We start from the raw sequence: 16,326 nt of genomic DNA on the forward strand, positions 1-16,326 counted from the left end.
GGAAACCCACATGGTACAGGGAGGATATGTAAACTACATCCAATACCATATGACAGGATCAAATCCAAGACTGTAAAGTTGTGAGGCTAAAGGTCTGCACTTACATGATACCCCAATGGAAGAGGATGCTAGTCGTTCAATAGTGATCATCTGGCATAAATATACCAGCTTTGACCAGTGAAACCCTGCAAAAGACAGATCCCAAGGCTGGCCTGGAATTGCAAACCATGTAGCCTCACAATACAGTAAATCTTTGACCATCTGCTTTCTGGTTGTTTGAAAATGCTGATGGTTTGTTATCTGGTCACTGGTGATGTTTCCCATGCTCTTTGTAACCTTACCTGGGCCCTATTTACATGCCTCTTAGAAACTCACTGGGCCCACAACCCATAAACTCAATGGAAGCCCAATCCTTCACACTTTGGGCCCTATTCCTTATCAACACATTGGGGCTCAGCTCTCATGCTCTTCATAAACTCACAGGATCTCTGCCTCCACATTCCTAATCAACTCACCAAGTTACATTCTCATGATTCTTATATTTTAATAGGGCCTGTTCCCATGCTGCTTGTAAATTCACTGGGCCCCTGCTCCTAGGCTCCTCAATAATTCACTGGGCCCCTGCTCCCAGGCTCCTCGATAATTCACTGGGCCCCTGCTCCCAGGCTCCTCGATAATTCACTGGGCCCCTGCTCCCAGGTTCCTCAATAACTCACTGGGCCCCTGCTCCCACACATACACACCAGGGAACCATTCCCATCCCCCTATAGATGCGCCGGGGCCCAGTTCCCACTTTCCTTTTTAGATCACTGGGCCGCATTCTCACAATCCTTATCAACTCATTGCAGCTTTGTTTCCCACTCCCTTCCTTCACTGAATACCACTGATGAGATGAGGCATCCATCGTCAGGATCACCCTCGGATGCTGCATCCCTGCTGTCTAGAGAGGTAAGCCCAGGGAAGTAAAATACGGAGAGGAAGCTGTTGCCCAAACAGCAAGCATGCTGGCACCAGCAGTGTTGCGGGAGTTGCCAGTCAGCATTGAACTCAACGTAGGGCTGTCTTAGGGACTCCAGCTCCCGATTTTTCCTCGGGGTTTACTCCCGAAGCCTTCCCCGTGAGTGGGTACAGCCACAAGGCAGCGGAGGATTGATACCAGAGTTTTCCTTCCCCTAGGTGAGCCGCCAGCCGTGGCTGACGAGCCCCTCCTGCCCAAGGCGACTGGTTTGAAGGGGCCGGTAACCTGCCCCTGACCCTTCTCCTGTCAGTAGAAACCGTTCTGCCGGCTCAGCCACACGTGAGGGCCAGGAACTGGACCTGGTCGTCAGAGGCTATTTGAGGCACACGCCACTGGGAGCATTTAATAGGTAGTGGGAACTTGTCCCCATTACCACCCCCTGGCTATAACAACCTTAAGGAACTTATTATGCTATTACACTATATGTAAGATATAAAATAAGTGCATTAAAAGTGTGATAGGTATGAATTGGAGTAGCATCCAATAGCCTGGAGAATCTGCCAGCTGAGCAACACCATCGTACCAAGCATGGGACTCTTATGCGCATAAAGTAAAGGCTAGAATATCGCTGAGTGGATTTTAAAAAGCATAAGTGCTACTTGTGACATTAATAATACACTTTACAATCAATGTGTAAGGCAGAGACCAGTTTACTTCAATATAGCTGTTATCTGTTCGATCATTTTCACAGATACATCCACAAAGGAGTACCACTAACAAAACACACACTGAATGGCACCTGAAACGCTCACACTTTCACTCTCCACAGGCGCTGCCTGGCCTGTTGAGTGCTTCTAGAATTTTGTGGTTTTATTTCAGATATCCAGCATCTACATTTTTATTTTGAAGCCAACATTATCTAATGTGACACTGAAAACCCTGCATCAAATGCACTGTTTCTCATCGTCTTCAAAATGAAACTATCAGTCTTTTTCCACCATCCCTGTCCTCTTGACCTGCCCATACTCCCTCTGCTTCCCCACCTCTTTCCCTTTATTCCATAGCCTACCATCCTGTCCCAACAGATGCTTTCTTCTTTGGCCCCTTGCCCCTTCCACCTATCACCTACTAGCTTCTCACATCACTACCTTTTGTCCCCTTTCCCTACCCACCTACCTTCCCCCTCTCACCTGGACTTACCTATTACCTGCCAACTTGTACTAGAACATAGAACATAGAATAGTACAGCACAGTACAGGCCCTTCGGCCCACAATGTTGTGCCGACCCTCAAACCCTGCCTCCCATATAACCCCTCACCTTAAATTCCTCCATATACCTGTCTGGTAGTCTTTTAAAATTCACTAGTGCCTCCACCACTGACTCAGGAAGTACATTCCACGCACCAACCACTCTCTGAGTAAAAAACCTTCCTCTAATATCCCCCTTGAACTCCCCCCCCCCTTACCTTAAAGCCATGTCCTCTTGATTGAGCAGTAGTGCCCTGGAGAAGAGGCACGGGCTATCCACTCTATCTATTCCTCTTATTATCTTGTACACCTCTATCATGTCTCCTCTCATCCTCCTTCTCTCCAAAGAGTAAAGCCCTAGCTCGCTTAATCTCTGATCATAATGCATACTCTCTAAACCAGGCAGCATCCTGGTAAATCTCCTCTGTACCCTTTCCAATGCTTCCACATCCTTCCTACAGGCAACCAGAACTGGACACAGTACTCCAAGTGTGGCCTAACCAGAGTTTTATAGAGCTGCATCATTACATCGTGACTCTTAAACTCTACCCCTCGACTTATGAAAGCTAACACCCAATAAGCTTTCTTAACTACCCTATCCACCTGTGAGGCAACTTTCAGGGATCTGTGGACAGGTACCCCCAGGTCCCTCTGCTCCTCCACACTACCAAGTATCCTGCCATTTACTTTGTACTCTGCCTTGGAGTTTGTCCTTCCAAAGTGTACCACCTCACACTTCTCCGGGTTGAACTCCACCTGCCACTTCTCAGCCCACTTCTGCATCCTATCAATGTCTCTCTGCAATCCTTGACAATCCTCTACACTATCTACAACACCACCAACCTTTGTGTCGTCTGCAAACTTGCCAACCCACTCTTCTACCCCCATATCCAGGTCGTTAATAAAAATCACGAAAAGTAGAGGTCCCAGAATAGATCTTTGTAGGACACCACTAGTCACAATCCTCCAATCTGAATGTACTCCCTCCACCACCACCTTCTGCCTTCTGCAGGCAAGCCAATTCTGAATCCACCTGGCCAAACTTCCCTGGATTCCATGCCTTCTGACTTTCTGAATAAGCCTACCATGTGGAACCTTGTCAAATGCCTTACTAAAATCCATATAGATCACATCCACTGCACTACCCTCATCTATATGCCTGGTCACCTCCTCAAAGAGCTCTATCAGGCTTGTTAGACACGATCTGCCCTTCACAAAGCCATGCTGACTGACCCTGATCAGACCAATAATTCTCTAAATGCCCAGAGATCCTATCTCTAAGAATCTTTTCCAACAGCTTTCCCACCACAGACGTAAGGATCACTCGTCTATAATTACCCGGACTATCCCTACTGCCTTTTTTGAACAAGGGGACAACATTCGCCTCCCTCCAATCCTCCGGTACCATTCCTGTGGACAACGAGGACATAAAGGTCCTAGCCAGAGGCTCAGCAATCTCTTCCCTCACCTCGTGGAACAGCCTGGGGAATATTCCGTCAGGCCCCGGGGACTTAACCGTCTTAATGTATTTTAACAACTCCAACACCTCCTCTCCCTTAATATCAACACGCTCCAGAACATCAACCTCACTCATATTGTCCTCACCATCATCAAGTTCCCTCTCATTGGTGAATACCGAAGAGAGGTATTCATTGAGGACCTCGTTCATTTCCACAGCCTCCAGGCACATCTTCCCACCTTTATCTCTAATCGGTCCTACCTTCACTCCTGTCATCCTTTTTTTCTTCACATAATTGAAGAATGCCTTGGGGTTTTCCTTTACCCTACTCGCCAGAGCCTTCTCATGCCCCCTTCTTGCTCTTCTCAGCCCCTTCTTAAGCTCCTTTCTTGCCATCCTATATTGCTCAATAGACCCATCTGATCCTTGCTTCCTAAACCTTATGTATGCTGCCTTCTTCCAGCTGACTAGATTTTCCACCTCACCTGTCACCCATGGTTCCTTTACCCTACCATTCTTTATCTTCCTCACCGGGACAAATTTATCCCTAACATCCTGCAAGAGATCTCTAAACATCGACCACATGTTCATAGCATATTTCCCTGCAAAAACATCATCCCAATTCACACCCGCAAGTTCTAGCCTTATAGCCTCATAATTTGCCTTTCCCCAATTAAAAATTTTCCTGTCCTCTCTGATTCTATCCTTTTCCATGATAATGTTAAAGGCCAGGGAGCAGTGGTCACTGTCCCCCAGATGCTCACCCACTGAGAGATCTGTGACCTGACCCGGTTCATTACCTAATACTAGATCACTAGATCTAGCATTCCCCCTAGTCGGCCTGTCCACATACTGTGACAGGAATCCGTCCTGGACACACTTAACAAACTCTGCCCCAACTAAACCCTTGGAACTAATCAGGTGCCAATCAATATTAGGGAAGTTAAAGTCACCCATGATAACACCCTGTTATTTTTGCACCTTTCCAAAATCTGCCTCCCAATCTGCTCCTCTGTATTTCTGCTGCTACCGGGGGGCCTATAGAATACCCCCAACAGAGTAACTGCTCCCTTCCTGTTCCTGACTTCCACCCATACTGACTCAAAGGAGGATCTTTGCTACATTATCCACCCTTTCTTTAGCTGTAATAGTATCCCTGACCAGTAATGCCACCCCTCCTCCCCTTTTTCCACCCTCTCTATCCCTTTTAAAGCACTTAAATCCAGGAATATTGAGAATCCATTCCTGTCCTGGTGCCAGCCAAGTCTCTGTAATGGCCACTACATCATAATTCCATGTATGTATCCAAGCTCTCAGTTCATCACTGTTTTCTCCCCACTTCCTTTCCAGTTCTGATGAAAGGTCTCAGCCCAAAGTCTTGACCTTTCATTTCCCTCCGCAGATGCTTCCTAACCTGCTGAGTTCCTCCAGCATTTGTGTGCATTGTGTTGCTCATAGTGTGACAAATAATTTGTTGGAGGAAATCAGAGTGTGTGGCGGGGGGAGGGGGAGAATTATATAGGTTTTGGGTTGAAATCCTGTAACATCTCCCACAGATGTTGCCTGACCCACTGAGTTCCTCTAGCAAATTGTGTGTTGCTCCACATTCCAACATCTGCATTTTCTTGCGTCTACTAACCATAGGAGCTGACCACACCAACAGACCAATTTATTTGGGGAAAGGTTGTCTCAAACAATTACAAAGGGATTGCAATAATGTATATAGTGTGAGTACTTTCACATTCATGTTTACAATAAGGTCTATAGCAAAATGTTCAAAGATCTCCACGCCAGTGTTAAGGGTCACATATGCATTAAACAAATTAATTGCAAGTCTACTTCAAGCTGAAGTAACAGCAGGTAGACTTTGTACAGAAGCAACTTATTTGAACTAGGGAGTGGATACAAGGGTCCACAAAATGGAGAGGCCAAGCCTATATACAATACTTAAGTGTTTTCCTTCTTGAGTTTTGACAAGGGATTTCTGATTGAAGTGACACCAGTTTCTTGTCCTAAATGTTGGCCGATCTGTTCTCAATCTTTAGTTTTTATATTACCTTTTAGACTTCCGTGTTTTATGTGTTGCTGAGCACATACAGGCAACCTCTGCTTTGGGTTGGGGGTATAGAATCCGCATCGCGATTTTTCATAACACGAAGCAGCGCCTACTGCACGTGGATGAGAGAATATAATTTGAAAAGAGTAAATTTGTGTTTGTGATTTCCCCACATAAACTCAGCGAAAACGGATTTTATTCCCTATTTCACATTTCCGAGTGGTGACTTTTTAATTCAGTCAGGGCGAATTTCCGTAACTCGAATGGCCATAACGCGTTGGGTAATATCTTGTACCAGATCAGGCATAAACAGTGGGATTAATCGAGTCAATCTCCACTAATTTATTCCCTTTGGCCTGGGCTAGCTCCTCCTTGGGGTAACATCAATCAACGTTCTCCAATTCTGAAAGCGTACAACGTAGTTGTAGTGAATAAATCATTTCATGAGCTCGCTCAACCAGAGCATTTCATATTAAAGACACATAGTAGGATTTCCAGTTGTATGTTGTACTTATAGTAGTAAAGTAGCATATTACCAAACTAGTATTCTCCAATAGCTATCAACCGCAACCATCTCATATTTCAACATTTGAAAGACTCGACAATTAATTTAGGAAACAAATTGCGCTACCAATCTGCACAGCGCTGTGCATTTCCGACCAAATTTGGGGAGGGGGAGGAGGAGAACCCCACGGCAGCTCGGCTCAACCACACTTGACACGGGCTCTCCGGGCTAGGATGTCCACGTGACCGTGACAGCACAAAATCGAGCCAACCCGGGGCCGAGATCCCGGCACCGGTGGCACAAGCGCCACCAATCCGGAGCGGAGGACCGGTGGGAGGGCGGGCCGAGCCGCCCATCACGCTTGTGCGCCCCCCCCTCCCCGAGCCGGGCGAGCAGCTGCGAACGCTGCGCCTGCGCGGAGCGCCCTGAAGAGACGATTAAAGTTGAGGCGAGAGCGGCGGGCGGGAGCTGGTGCGCCGATCGCAGGGGATCGCCTTTGTGCACTTCACGGCCCGCTAAACATGACAGAGCCGCAGTCGGCCCTCTTACTCCGCAGACAACTGGCAGGTAGATGTCGGCGGGCGCCCGCTCATCCTTTCTCCCCGGGCTGGGACGACGGTCGTTGCACAAACACCGGGCGGACGGCTGTCGCGCCAGCTGCACTCCCCACCTTCCCCCAACCCCGCCGCTTCTGCAATCAAGGCCCGTGCAACATCGCCGTCCGTATCGGAGGACGCGGTGTCTTCCTCGCCGCCACCACCCCCCCCCCCTTTGTGCGCTTCTCCGATCATCTCTTCCGCTGCCCGTCTTCCTCTCGGTCCTCCCCTAAACCCCCTCCCCCTCCTCCCCACCCCGTCACACATGGACCGGGTCCCCGCCCGCCCGCGCATGCGCCCGGCGCCCGGTGGCTCAGGTAACAGGGCAGCGTCTCTATTGTTGGCAGCTGTGGGAAGCCTCTCTCCCTCTCCCTCTCCCGAAATGAATCGCACATGTACCGTACTGCGTCAGGTTTTTGGGATTCAGGCTCGGTGGAAAGTTTTTATACCGTCTCTTAGGAATAATATGTGAGAACAGATTTTTTTGTAAGATAAAGCTGTTGTGGTAATGCAAAACAAAAGTGCAGATGCCTGAAATCTGAAGTAAACACAGAAAATGCTGGAAATATCCCTTCCCTTTCCTGATTTACTGAGTGTTCCCAGTATTTTCTATCATTTTCTTCCACTAGTCGCAGTATGGCTTTGGCAGAACATTTCTCTGGCGTTAGTGGAATTGGAAGGGATATCTCCATGGGGAGAATATGAGGGTGGGTAATAATAGACGCGCCTGTAGTTTCTGCCCAGTCTGGCGATAGTGATAACTTCTGTTCGTTAGCGCCTGACTAAACAAATGGCTGTTTGCTCAAAGTTGTAAATGCGTGTGTCAACGCAACATTTTGCCTGTCATTCTACTGTATGCCTGAAGTGAGTTTGAAGTTAATAATAATCAGAAGAAATGGAGGATTGATCAGGGATTGAATATAATTTAATTTTATAAGTCATGATTGAAGTAGCAAATCATAATTAGTGTCAAAAATACTTATTTTAGTTGCTTTCAAAAAAGATGCTCCGAATAACAGCAAATAAGTACTGCTAATTTTAGGTATGATATTATTTAAGTATTAGACACTATTTAGAAATTTCACAGATACCATCTGTGGTATGTGCTACCTCATTAAGAGAAGCAAGTGTGGAAATAGTGGAAGCTCAATCCAAGAACAAAATGTACATATTGAGTGATTTGCTTGGTGTGGACAGATATGAAACTAACAACTTCTAAATCCTTTTTCCAAGTGTATTTTCATGAAGCAAAACTGAACTTTTAAGTAGCTTTGAGTCAACAAGAATTAGGCATAATGGTCAACCTAGGACTGGGAAGAGTAGCAATATCTTTACTAGAAAGTTGAAGGACTTGTGGATTTCTCTGCCATAAAAGGTGGAAGTGAGAGGGCATATAGAAGTGGTAATGGTGTAGTTTATTTTAATGTTACTAAGAGCTTGGCTATCTAACCCCAGCCTAATGGAATCTAATTGTGATTTTTTTTTTTTTTTAAAAGCTTTTTCTTGCTTTATCTGTGAACAAGTTGAGTTTGTTTTGTGCCAGAGCTAATATCAATTGTGGCTGCTCAGAACAAGAAATTGATGATTAGAATTGGGATATGGTAGGCTATATATACTTTTACTGGCCTTTATAATAGAGGATGAAAGGGAAAATATCAGGGACAAAAGGAAAATCAAAATAGACGGGAGCTTGGTGGGCTAGAATTTTTTGGTGGGAGGGGCTATCCCAGGTCATTGAAGTCGGTGAGGGAATTTATGCACTAGTTGTGATCTTTCTAAATATAACAGCTTCACATTATCCCCTGAATTTAAAATGATGGTGCTGTATTTAATGCTGAGGAAAACTTAGAATTTGTAACCCTATTTTCCCTAACATATGTGGGGATAGTTCTCAAATGTTAAGGGTTGAGGAATTGTGTATTTGGGCACAAGCTGAGCAAGCAATCAGTATGGGTTTGTAAAATGCATGATGTGGTCAGAGAACCAACTATTTCTAATAATGTAGAGTGCAAAGACGAGCCATTTATCCTCATGATGTTGTGCTGATCTTGATACCAAATTGTAATAAATATCCTCTTCCTGCATATCATCTGCATTATCATTTCCTTGCTAAAAGCCTCAAACTTCACCAAACTGTCCACTTCCACCACTACTACTGGTAATCATTTCCAGGCACCTGTCATTCACAACATTTTTTTAAAATTGATCCTCACATTGCCTTTAACCCCCCCACCCCCCACCCCCCAACCTTAAAAGCATGTCTGCTGCTGGTATTTGATATTTTTACCCTGGGGAAAATATTCTAACTGCCTGCTTTTTTTGCCTCTTACCATAATTGTGAAAACCTCTTATAGGGTTTCCCCTTTTCTTGTAGCTGATGCTGTCTAGTCCAGGCAGCATCCTGGTAAACTTCAGCAACCTTTCCATAGTCTCCACATCCTTGCTGTAATGGAGTGATCGGAACTGCACACATGACTTCCTTACTCTTGTACTCGGCAGTCACCGGAATGAAGGAAAGCATGCCATATTCTTTATCACTTTATTCACTTATGCAGCCACTTCCAGTGAATTATACAGTCCATCTTGTATTTGTCAACCCATATCTGTCCATAAACCAGCACCTGCCCATGACCAGCAGCAGCTTCATTTGCTTCTTTCAATATTATGTTTCAATGATCTTTCTTCTGTAAGATTTGCATTCCATATAGGTTAGAAAACCTTTCAGCTTACTTTGTGAGCAGCATTTTAATTGACTTAAGTTATGAATTGAAATATCAAATGTAGGTGATTTTTTTTTAAAGGTGCATGATAGGGAAATTTCGTAGTTATTTTCACGATCAGTAACCCAAAATTTGTAAGATAGACCCAAAAATATTCAGGAAGTAAATCTTTGTTGTCCAGCGTAATCACTGGCTAGAATTGGATAAACATTTTAAAATGGATTCAGCATGAATAAAAGGTATATATCCAAGTTTGCAGTATAGCGATTTCACCCAGCTATTTCTGTTGGGAACAGAGTGGTGTGGTGTATCTATGTTTATTAATAACACTTGCATTTGTGGTGGAGTGAGCCACGGAAAACATTAAAAATAGGTGTTAGTCAATGGGCCTCGTATCCAGCCTGTATTAATATTATCAAGTCTATTACACACAGCAGTGTTTTCCTCGTTTCTCTCTTGTAGCTCAAATATGTTGGTTTGTCCCATGAATATATTCAATAACTCCACTTCCACAGATTGCAAAGAGTCACTGCCCTTGGAAGAGCATCCTGCCTGACCTGCTTCCTCCTCCAGCATTTTGCGTGTGTTGCTCTTGGAAGAGAGTCCCTTTTTGTCTTAAGTCTCTGGTTTGATAAATCTTCATCTATCACTGCCACGGGAAGGGCCAAATGGCCTACTCCTGCACCTATTGTCTATTGATAGCCCTCTCAGGATCATCCATTTTAAGGGAATCTCATTCTTTTAAACTTCAGTTAATTCAGGCCAGACTTGCTGAATTTTTTTGATCCCTAAAATTGACCAATGAGTCATCTTTGCATTGCCTTAAATACAAATCTATCCTTCCTTATCTCCGAAGGGTGCCATAGTGGCATAGCAGTTAGCACAACGCTGACAGCTCCAGACATCAGAGTTCAATTCCCATGTCGCTGGTAAGGAGTTTGCTGCTCTTGTGTGTGGATTTCTGAGTGCTCTGGTTTCCTCCCACATTCCAAAAACCTATTGGTTAGTAGGTTAATTGATTATTGTAAATTGTCCTGTGGCATGGCTAGGGTTAAGTAGGTGGGTTGCTGGGTGGTGCATTTCATTGGGCCTAAAGGACCTGCTCTGTGCTGTGCACATCTCTAAATAAAATAAACACTATAGATAATACTTCAGGTGCTGCCTTGCCTTCACCCTACAAGTTTGCATCAAAAGCTTACTGTGCCTTATCTCTTACAATAATGGACATACATCCTAATTATTCTGTACCAACTTGCCAATTCTGTTGGCAATACACTAGAGCCTCAAACCTGTTATATTGCAACGCAGTATATCACCCCAGCCGACTCACAGGTGAAGTGTCGCCTTACCTGGAAGGACTGTCTGGAGCTCTGAATGGTGGTTGGGGAGGAAGTCTAAGGGCATGTGTAGCACTTGTTCCGCTTACAAGGATAAGTGCCAGGAGGGAGATCAGTGGGGAGGGATGGGGGGACAAATGGACAAGGGAGTCGCATAGGGAGCGATCCCTGCGGAAAGAGGGGGGAGATGTGCTTAGTGGTGGGATCCTGTTGGAGGTGGCAGAAGTTACGGAGAATTATATGTTGGACCCGGAGGCTGGTGGGGTGGTAGGTGAGGATAAGGGGAACTCTATTCCTAGTAGGGTGGCGGGAGGATGGAGTGAGAGCGTGAAATGGGGGACATGCACTTGAGAGCAGAGTTGATGGTGGAGGAAGGGAAGCCCCTTTCTATAAAAAAGGAGGACATCTCCCTCATCCTGGAATGAAAGGCCTCATCCTGAGAGCAGATGCGGCGGAGACGGAGGAATTGCGAGAAGGGGATGGTATTTTTGCAAGAGACAGGGTGAGAAGAGGAGGAATAGTCCAGATAACTGTGAGAGTCAGTAGGCTTATAGTAGACATCAGTAGATAAGCTGTCTCCATATATAGAGACAGAAAGATCTAGAAAGGGGAGGAAGGTGTCGGAAATGGCCTAGGTAAACTTGAGGGCAGGGTGAAAGTTGGAAGCAAAGTTAATGAAGTCAACGAGCTCTGCATGCGTGCAGGAAGCAGCGCCAATGCAGTTGTCGATGTAGCGAAGGAAAAGTGGGGAACAGATACCAGAATAGGTTTGGAACATAGATTGTTCCGCAACGCCAACAAAAAGGCAGGCATAGCTGGGACCCATACGGGTGCCCATAGCTACACCTTTAGTTTGAAGGAGGTGGGAGGGGCCAAAGGAGAAATTATTAAGAGTAAGGACTAATTCTGCTAGGCGGAGCAGAGTGGTGGTAGAGGGGAACTGGTTAGGTCTGGAATCCAAAAAGAAGCGGAGAGATTTGAGACCTTCCTGGTGGGGGATGGAAGTGTATAGGGACTGGACATCCATGGTGAAAATAAAGCGGTGGGGGCCAGGGAACTTAAAATTATCGAAAAGTTTAAGAGCGTGAGAAGTGTCACGAACATAGGTAGGGATTGAACAAGGGGGGATAAAACCGTGTCGAGGTATGCAGAAACGAGTTCGGTGGGGCAGGAGCAAGCTGAGACAATAGGTCTGCCAGGACAGGCAGGTTTGTGGATCTTGGGTAGGAGCTAGAAACAGGATGTGCGAGGTGTGGGAACTATAAGGTTGGTAGCAGTGGATGGGAGATCCCCTGAGCGGATAAAGTTGGTGATGGTGTGGGAGACAATGGCTTGGTGCTCCTTAGTGAGGTCATGATCGAGGGGTAAATAAGAGGAGGTATCTGCGAGTTGTTGCTGTGCCTCAGCAAGGTAGAGGTTGGTGCGCCAGACTACAACAGCACCCGCCTTATTGGTAGGTTTTATAGTAGGCTTATGCTGGTAGATTGGCAGTGGTGCCAGAGTAAATAAGAGCCCATGAAATGTTGACCATTATCTTAAGGACTACATCAAAAAGTATTGTGTGTCATGCTACAAATTGTTCAGCCCTCTGGGGGGTGGGGGTGTGTGTGTGTTGAGATGGATTGTCAGAGTGGTAAAGGTGTAGTAGTTGAGTGGGTGCAGTGCTGCTTCACCGTAATAGTGCTTAACTAACATAATTGAGGCATCACTTCAGGATCCGCTTCATTCGCTTGGAAGACTGAGGAGTTTTAACACCACTGGGCAATTCCTGTTGGGGCAATGATTGGGACATGCAGAGTTCATTATAATAAACACAATGACCCTTTTGTCTGTTGGCGATAATATCAGAAAACAGCTCATATAGAGGATAATTGAAAAAATATTTCCCCTGAAGTCATTGTATGGAAGTCAATGTGGAATTAATTGAAGAAGGCCTACTGTGTTCTCATGTGTATGTTATGTTCTGGGGTTGAATGTGAAACAATCAGTAATGTAGTATCAGATGATCATCCATCATTACAAGGTGTTACTTTTAGATTTTTGGTAGGGGTTCGGAGAGGGGAATTTTGCTTATTACTTGGTTGCTGCTGGATATGTATGATGGTAAGTTATGACCAGTCAGATGTCCGATTCAACTTGAGGCTGACACACCAGCTCAACTTTGAGGAATTGGGGCCTGGGGTATTGATATGATATTGATAATGAATGATGGGGCAAGCTTAAGACCCATTTCCATTCCTGTGTTCAAAGCAGTCCATGATCATGTCAGAAAATAACTATTTGATTGAATCAGAATCGGGTTTATTATCACCAGCATGTGATGTGAAATTTGTTAACTTATTAGCAGCAGTTCAATGCAATACATAATGTAGGAAAAAAAGTAAGTAAATTTATACCTTATACATTGATCAGAATCGTGCAAGAAACAAATACTATATATTTTTTTAAAAAGTGAGGTAGTGTCCAAGGGTTCAATGTCCATTCAGGAATCGGATGGCAGAGGGGAAGAAGCTGTTCCTGAATCGCTGAGTGTGTGCCTCCAGGTCTCTGTACCTCCTACCTGATAGTAAGTGAGAAAAGCGCATGCTGGAGGTCCTTAATAATGGATGCTGCCTTTCTGAGACACTGCTCCTTAAAGATGTCCTGGGTGCTTTGACCATACTGAGTTTTTAGTGGTTCAGAAAGCAAAGCTTTGTTAAATTGCATTTTAAAGATTTGTGATTTCTTTGAATCTGTTTTAAAATTGACACAATGAAACTGGGCCATTGCGATTTGTTTCCATTTATTTGCCGCTTTTGGTGAAGTCAAAGTAAATTTAGTATCAAAGTACATATGTCACGATATGCTACCCTGAGATTTATTTTCTAGTGGCATTCACAGTAAATAGGAAGAAACACATCAGAATGAAAACAAACACACATGACAGAGACGGGTAAACAACTAAATATTTTGACCCACATGGAACATGAATATAGTTTCTAAATGGAAATTGAACCCATGATCACTACCTTACTACTTTTGTTTTGTCTTGCACTAATTTAACTATTTAATATACATATATATACTTCAGTTTTTTTCTATTTGTCATGTATTGCGTTTGACTGCCGCAGCAAAGTTAACAAATTTCATAACATATGCCGGTGATATTAAATCTGATTTACACCGTTGTTTGAATTGATTGTGGTGGTGGGTACAAAACCACAATTTGCACCGAACGTTCTGGATATCATTGGGCCATTGATTAAAGTTTGTTTTGCTATGTCAGCTACATAATGTTCTGTTTCCACAATTGAAGAGCTTGCCAATATTTTGTCTAGGCTCAGACTGAAGGCCAGCCGCATGGGTGTGTTATTAAAACGCAGTTGGAACTTGTTCAAAAATATCGATGCACACAATAGGAACAACACAGTTTAAAATTTTACTGCAACTATGTGTATAACCATGATGGAAAGCACTTCCACATGTACATCGAAAACAAAATACTTGGTTCACTGTGTAACTTAGTATCAGGAATCCAGCATATTGAAAAATGTCCAGAATTCAGTTGTTTGTTTCTAAAGTGCTGTCACTGCAAACTGCTTTTAGTGCTGCTTGCCTTTTAAAAGGCTGTATTGTACACTTTCAAACTGATGGACTGGATTATTTAATTTCCTTGTTTTGCCCCCTTTCGCTAAGGTATGAAGTATGAGTAAGTTAAACTGTGACCGAGTACTAGCTAAGGGTAAGCTGACTGAATTATTTGATCCTGTGCACTTGCCAGGTTATAGAATTTGCTAGAAGATTCTCTACCCTGTTTACTGTCTGTGTAACTGCCATAATTTCAAATTGGTTCATAGGAACTCCACCCTTTGGAGTAACTGAAGTTTATTTATTCACAAGTTTTTGTTAAAAGGCACAGGAGTGGGGCCAAAATACTTTGACCTTGTATCAGGGATGGAGAAAAATTGACCAGGGGTCTGTCATTGTGTTGCAAGATGGTAACTTTTGCTGGTCCTGCATTCATGCTGAGAAGAGGCTAGATCTGAACTTAGAAGGCAATAAGAAAAGTTAGTGATTAAGTTACTCTAATTTGATAAAACACCTTAGTAATTTGGTTGTTTTGACAATGAAAACTGAAACCAAGCTTTTTAAGGATGAAGATTTTTAAAGTCTAGCCTGGCCACCTCTAAGTCTGATCTGTTAGCATTGATAGTTCTGTTGTGGATTGCCTATATGACCTGTCACAGAATGGATTGATATGTTCAGCAGCTGCTAATTTTTAGTATAGTTTACTGCTTTGCATTAAGCTTCCCAGTGTCTTGGCCTTTTGAGATCTGGTAATGTTTTAAGGTTGTGGATATGTCCCATTTAAATTTATATACCGGTATAACTTTGTAGGAGATTTCACTCTGCAAGGGTTTTTAAAGTAATTAGTTTCTTGATGACTGCCTTTTCCTGTCTAAACTGTGCATAATGTTGCAGTTTCATACAAGAAGCTAAATTGGTCATAGTGAAATTTGTTCTTTGTGCCCAGCATAACCCCAGGCATAATTATAGTTAGTCAGTGGGATAAACAAGTGCAGTGAAAGTTGTTTTTTTTCTAAAAAGTCACCAATTTATGCACAGCAAACTCAATGACCTTTGGTAACTAATTTGTTTCCAAGGTATATATTAAGGGATAAATGTTAGCTAGCTTCAGAGAGTAATTACCCGATTTTAATATAGTAGATTCCAGTTAATTGGGACAAATTGGGACCAGTACATTTAAGCAGCCTAATAAGAGGAAGCCACAATTAGCTGAAGTTTCATGGAAATAGTTAAAAAGGAATTAAAAGAAAAGACAAACTACTGTTTAACTGAGTGACAAATTATGTATTTAAATGAAATACAGAACAAATTAGAACACCTATCAATATTACTACAGTACTATAAAATTATTAGTTTGTAATAGTTATCATTGAAGGAAGTCATGAAACGTATGCTGCTGAGTTATTTTGATTGAACAATTGGTGCAGACAGCAAGGGTAACGGGTAACTTTTTCTAGCTAGTGTCTTCAGCATCTTGGCTAGGGTCTGAAAATTTTAAGTAAAGAAAGAAAAAAAAATCAAAATCGCTGCTTTTTGAATTTGCGTTTGTTGGCCCAAATGGATAGTGTAATACAAGCGCATGCAGCTGATGCTGTTTTAAAAACTCTTCGTTCTAAGCATGGTAGTGTCTAACGGCCACACGAGTACACAGTTCTGATGCTGTCTGGCAGCAGTCTGCTGTCCCAATTAAGCAGCAGTGTCCCAAATAAATGAAGGGAATCTGTTATTTTCTCATTTAGTTTTTAAGAATTGTCTCAAATAAGTGGTTGCTCTGATTAACTGGAATCTACTGTATTGCATTTACATTTTGTATTTGTATAAGATAGCCAAGATCTCGTTCTAACAGCACAGTAGCATCGATGCCATAACACTGTACAGCA

At 43.6% G+C, this 16,326-nt stretch overlaps 1 protein-coding gene across 1 annotated transcript in view; it reads left to right on the forward strand.

Moving 5' to 3' along the window:
* The first annotated feature begins 6,509 nt into the window (after positions 1-6,509).
* The window catches only part of ube2g1a (ubiquitin-conjugating enzyme E2G 1a (UBC7 homolog, yeast)), a 56,924-nt gene continuing 47,107 nt past the window's right edge, over positions 6,510-16,326 (forward strand). The window contains exon 1 of the mRNA XM_072242989.1: positions 6,510-6,793. Coding sequence (XP_072099090.1) covers positions 6,748-6,793 — 46 coding nt within the window. The 5' untranslated portion in view covers positions 6,510-6,747. The remainder of the gene's footprint in view (positions 6,794-16,326) is intronic.

The sequence above is a fragment of the Mobula birostris genome, chromosome 25, assembly GCF_030028105.1.
Source record: "Mobula birostris isolate sMobBir1 chromosome 25, sMobBir1.hap1, whole genome shotgun sequence".
Lineage (NCBI taxonomy): Eukaryota > Metazoa > Chordata > Chondrichthyes > Myliobatiformes > Myliobatidae > Mobula > Mobula birostris.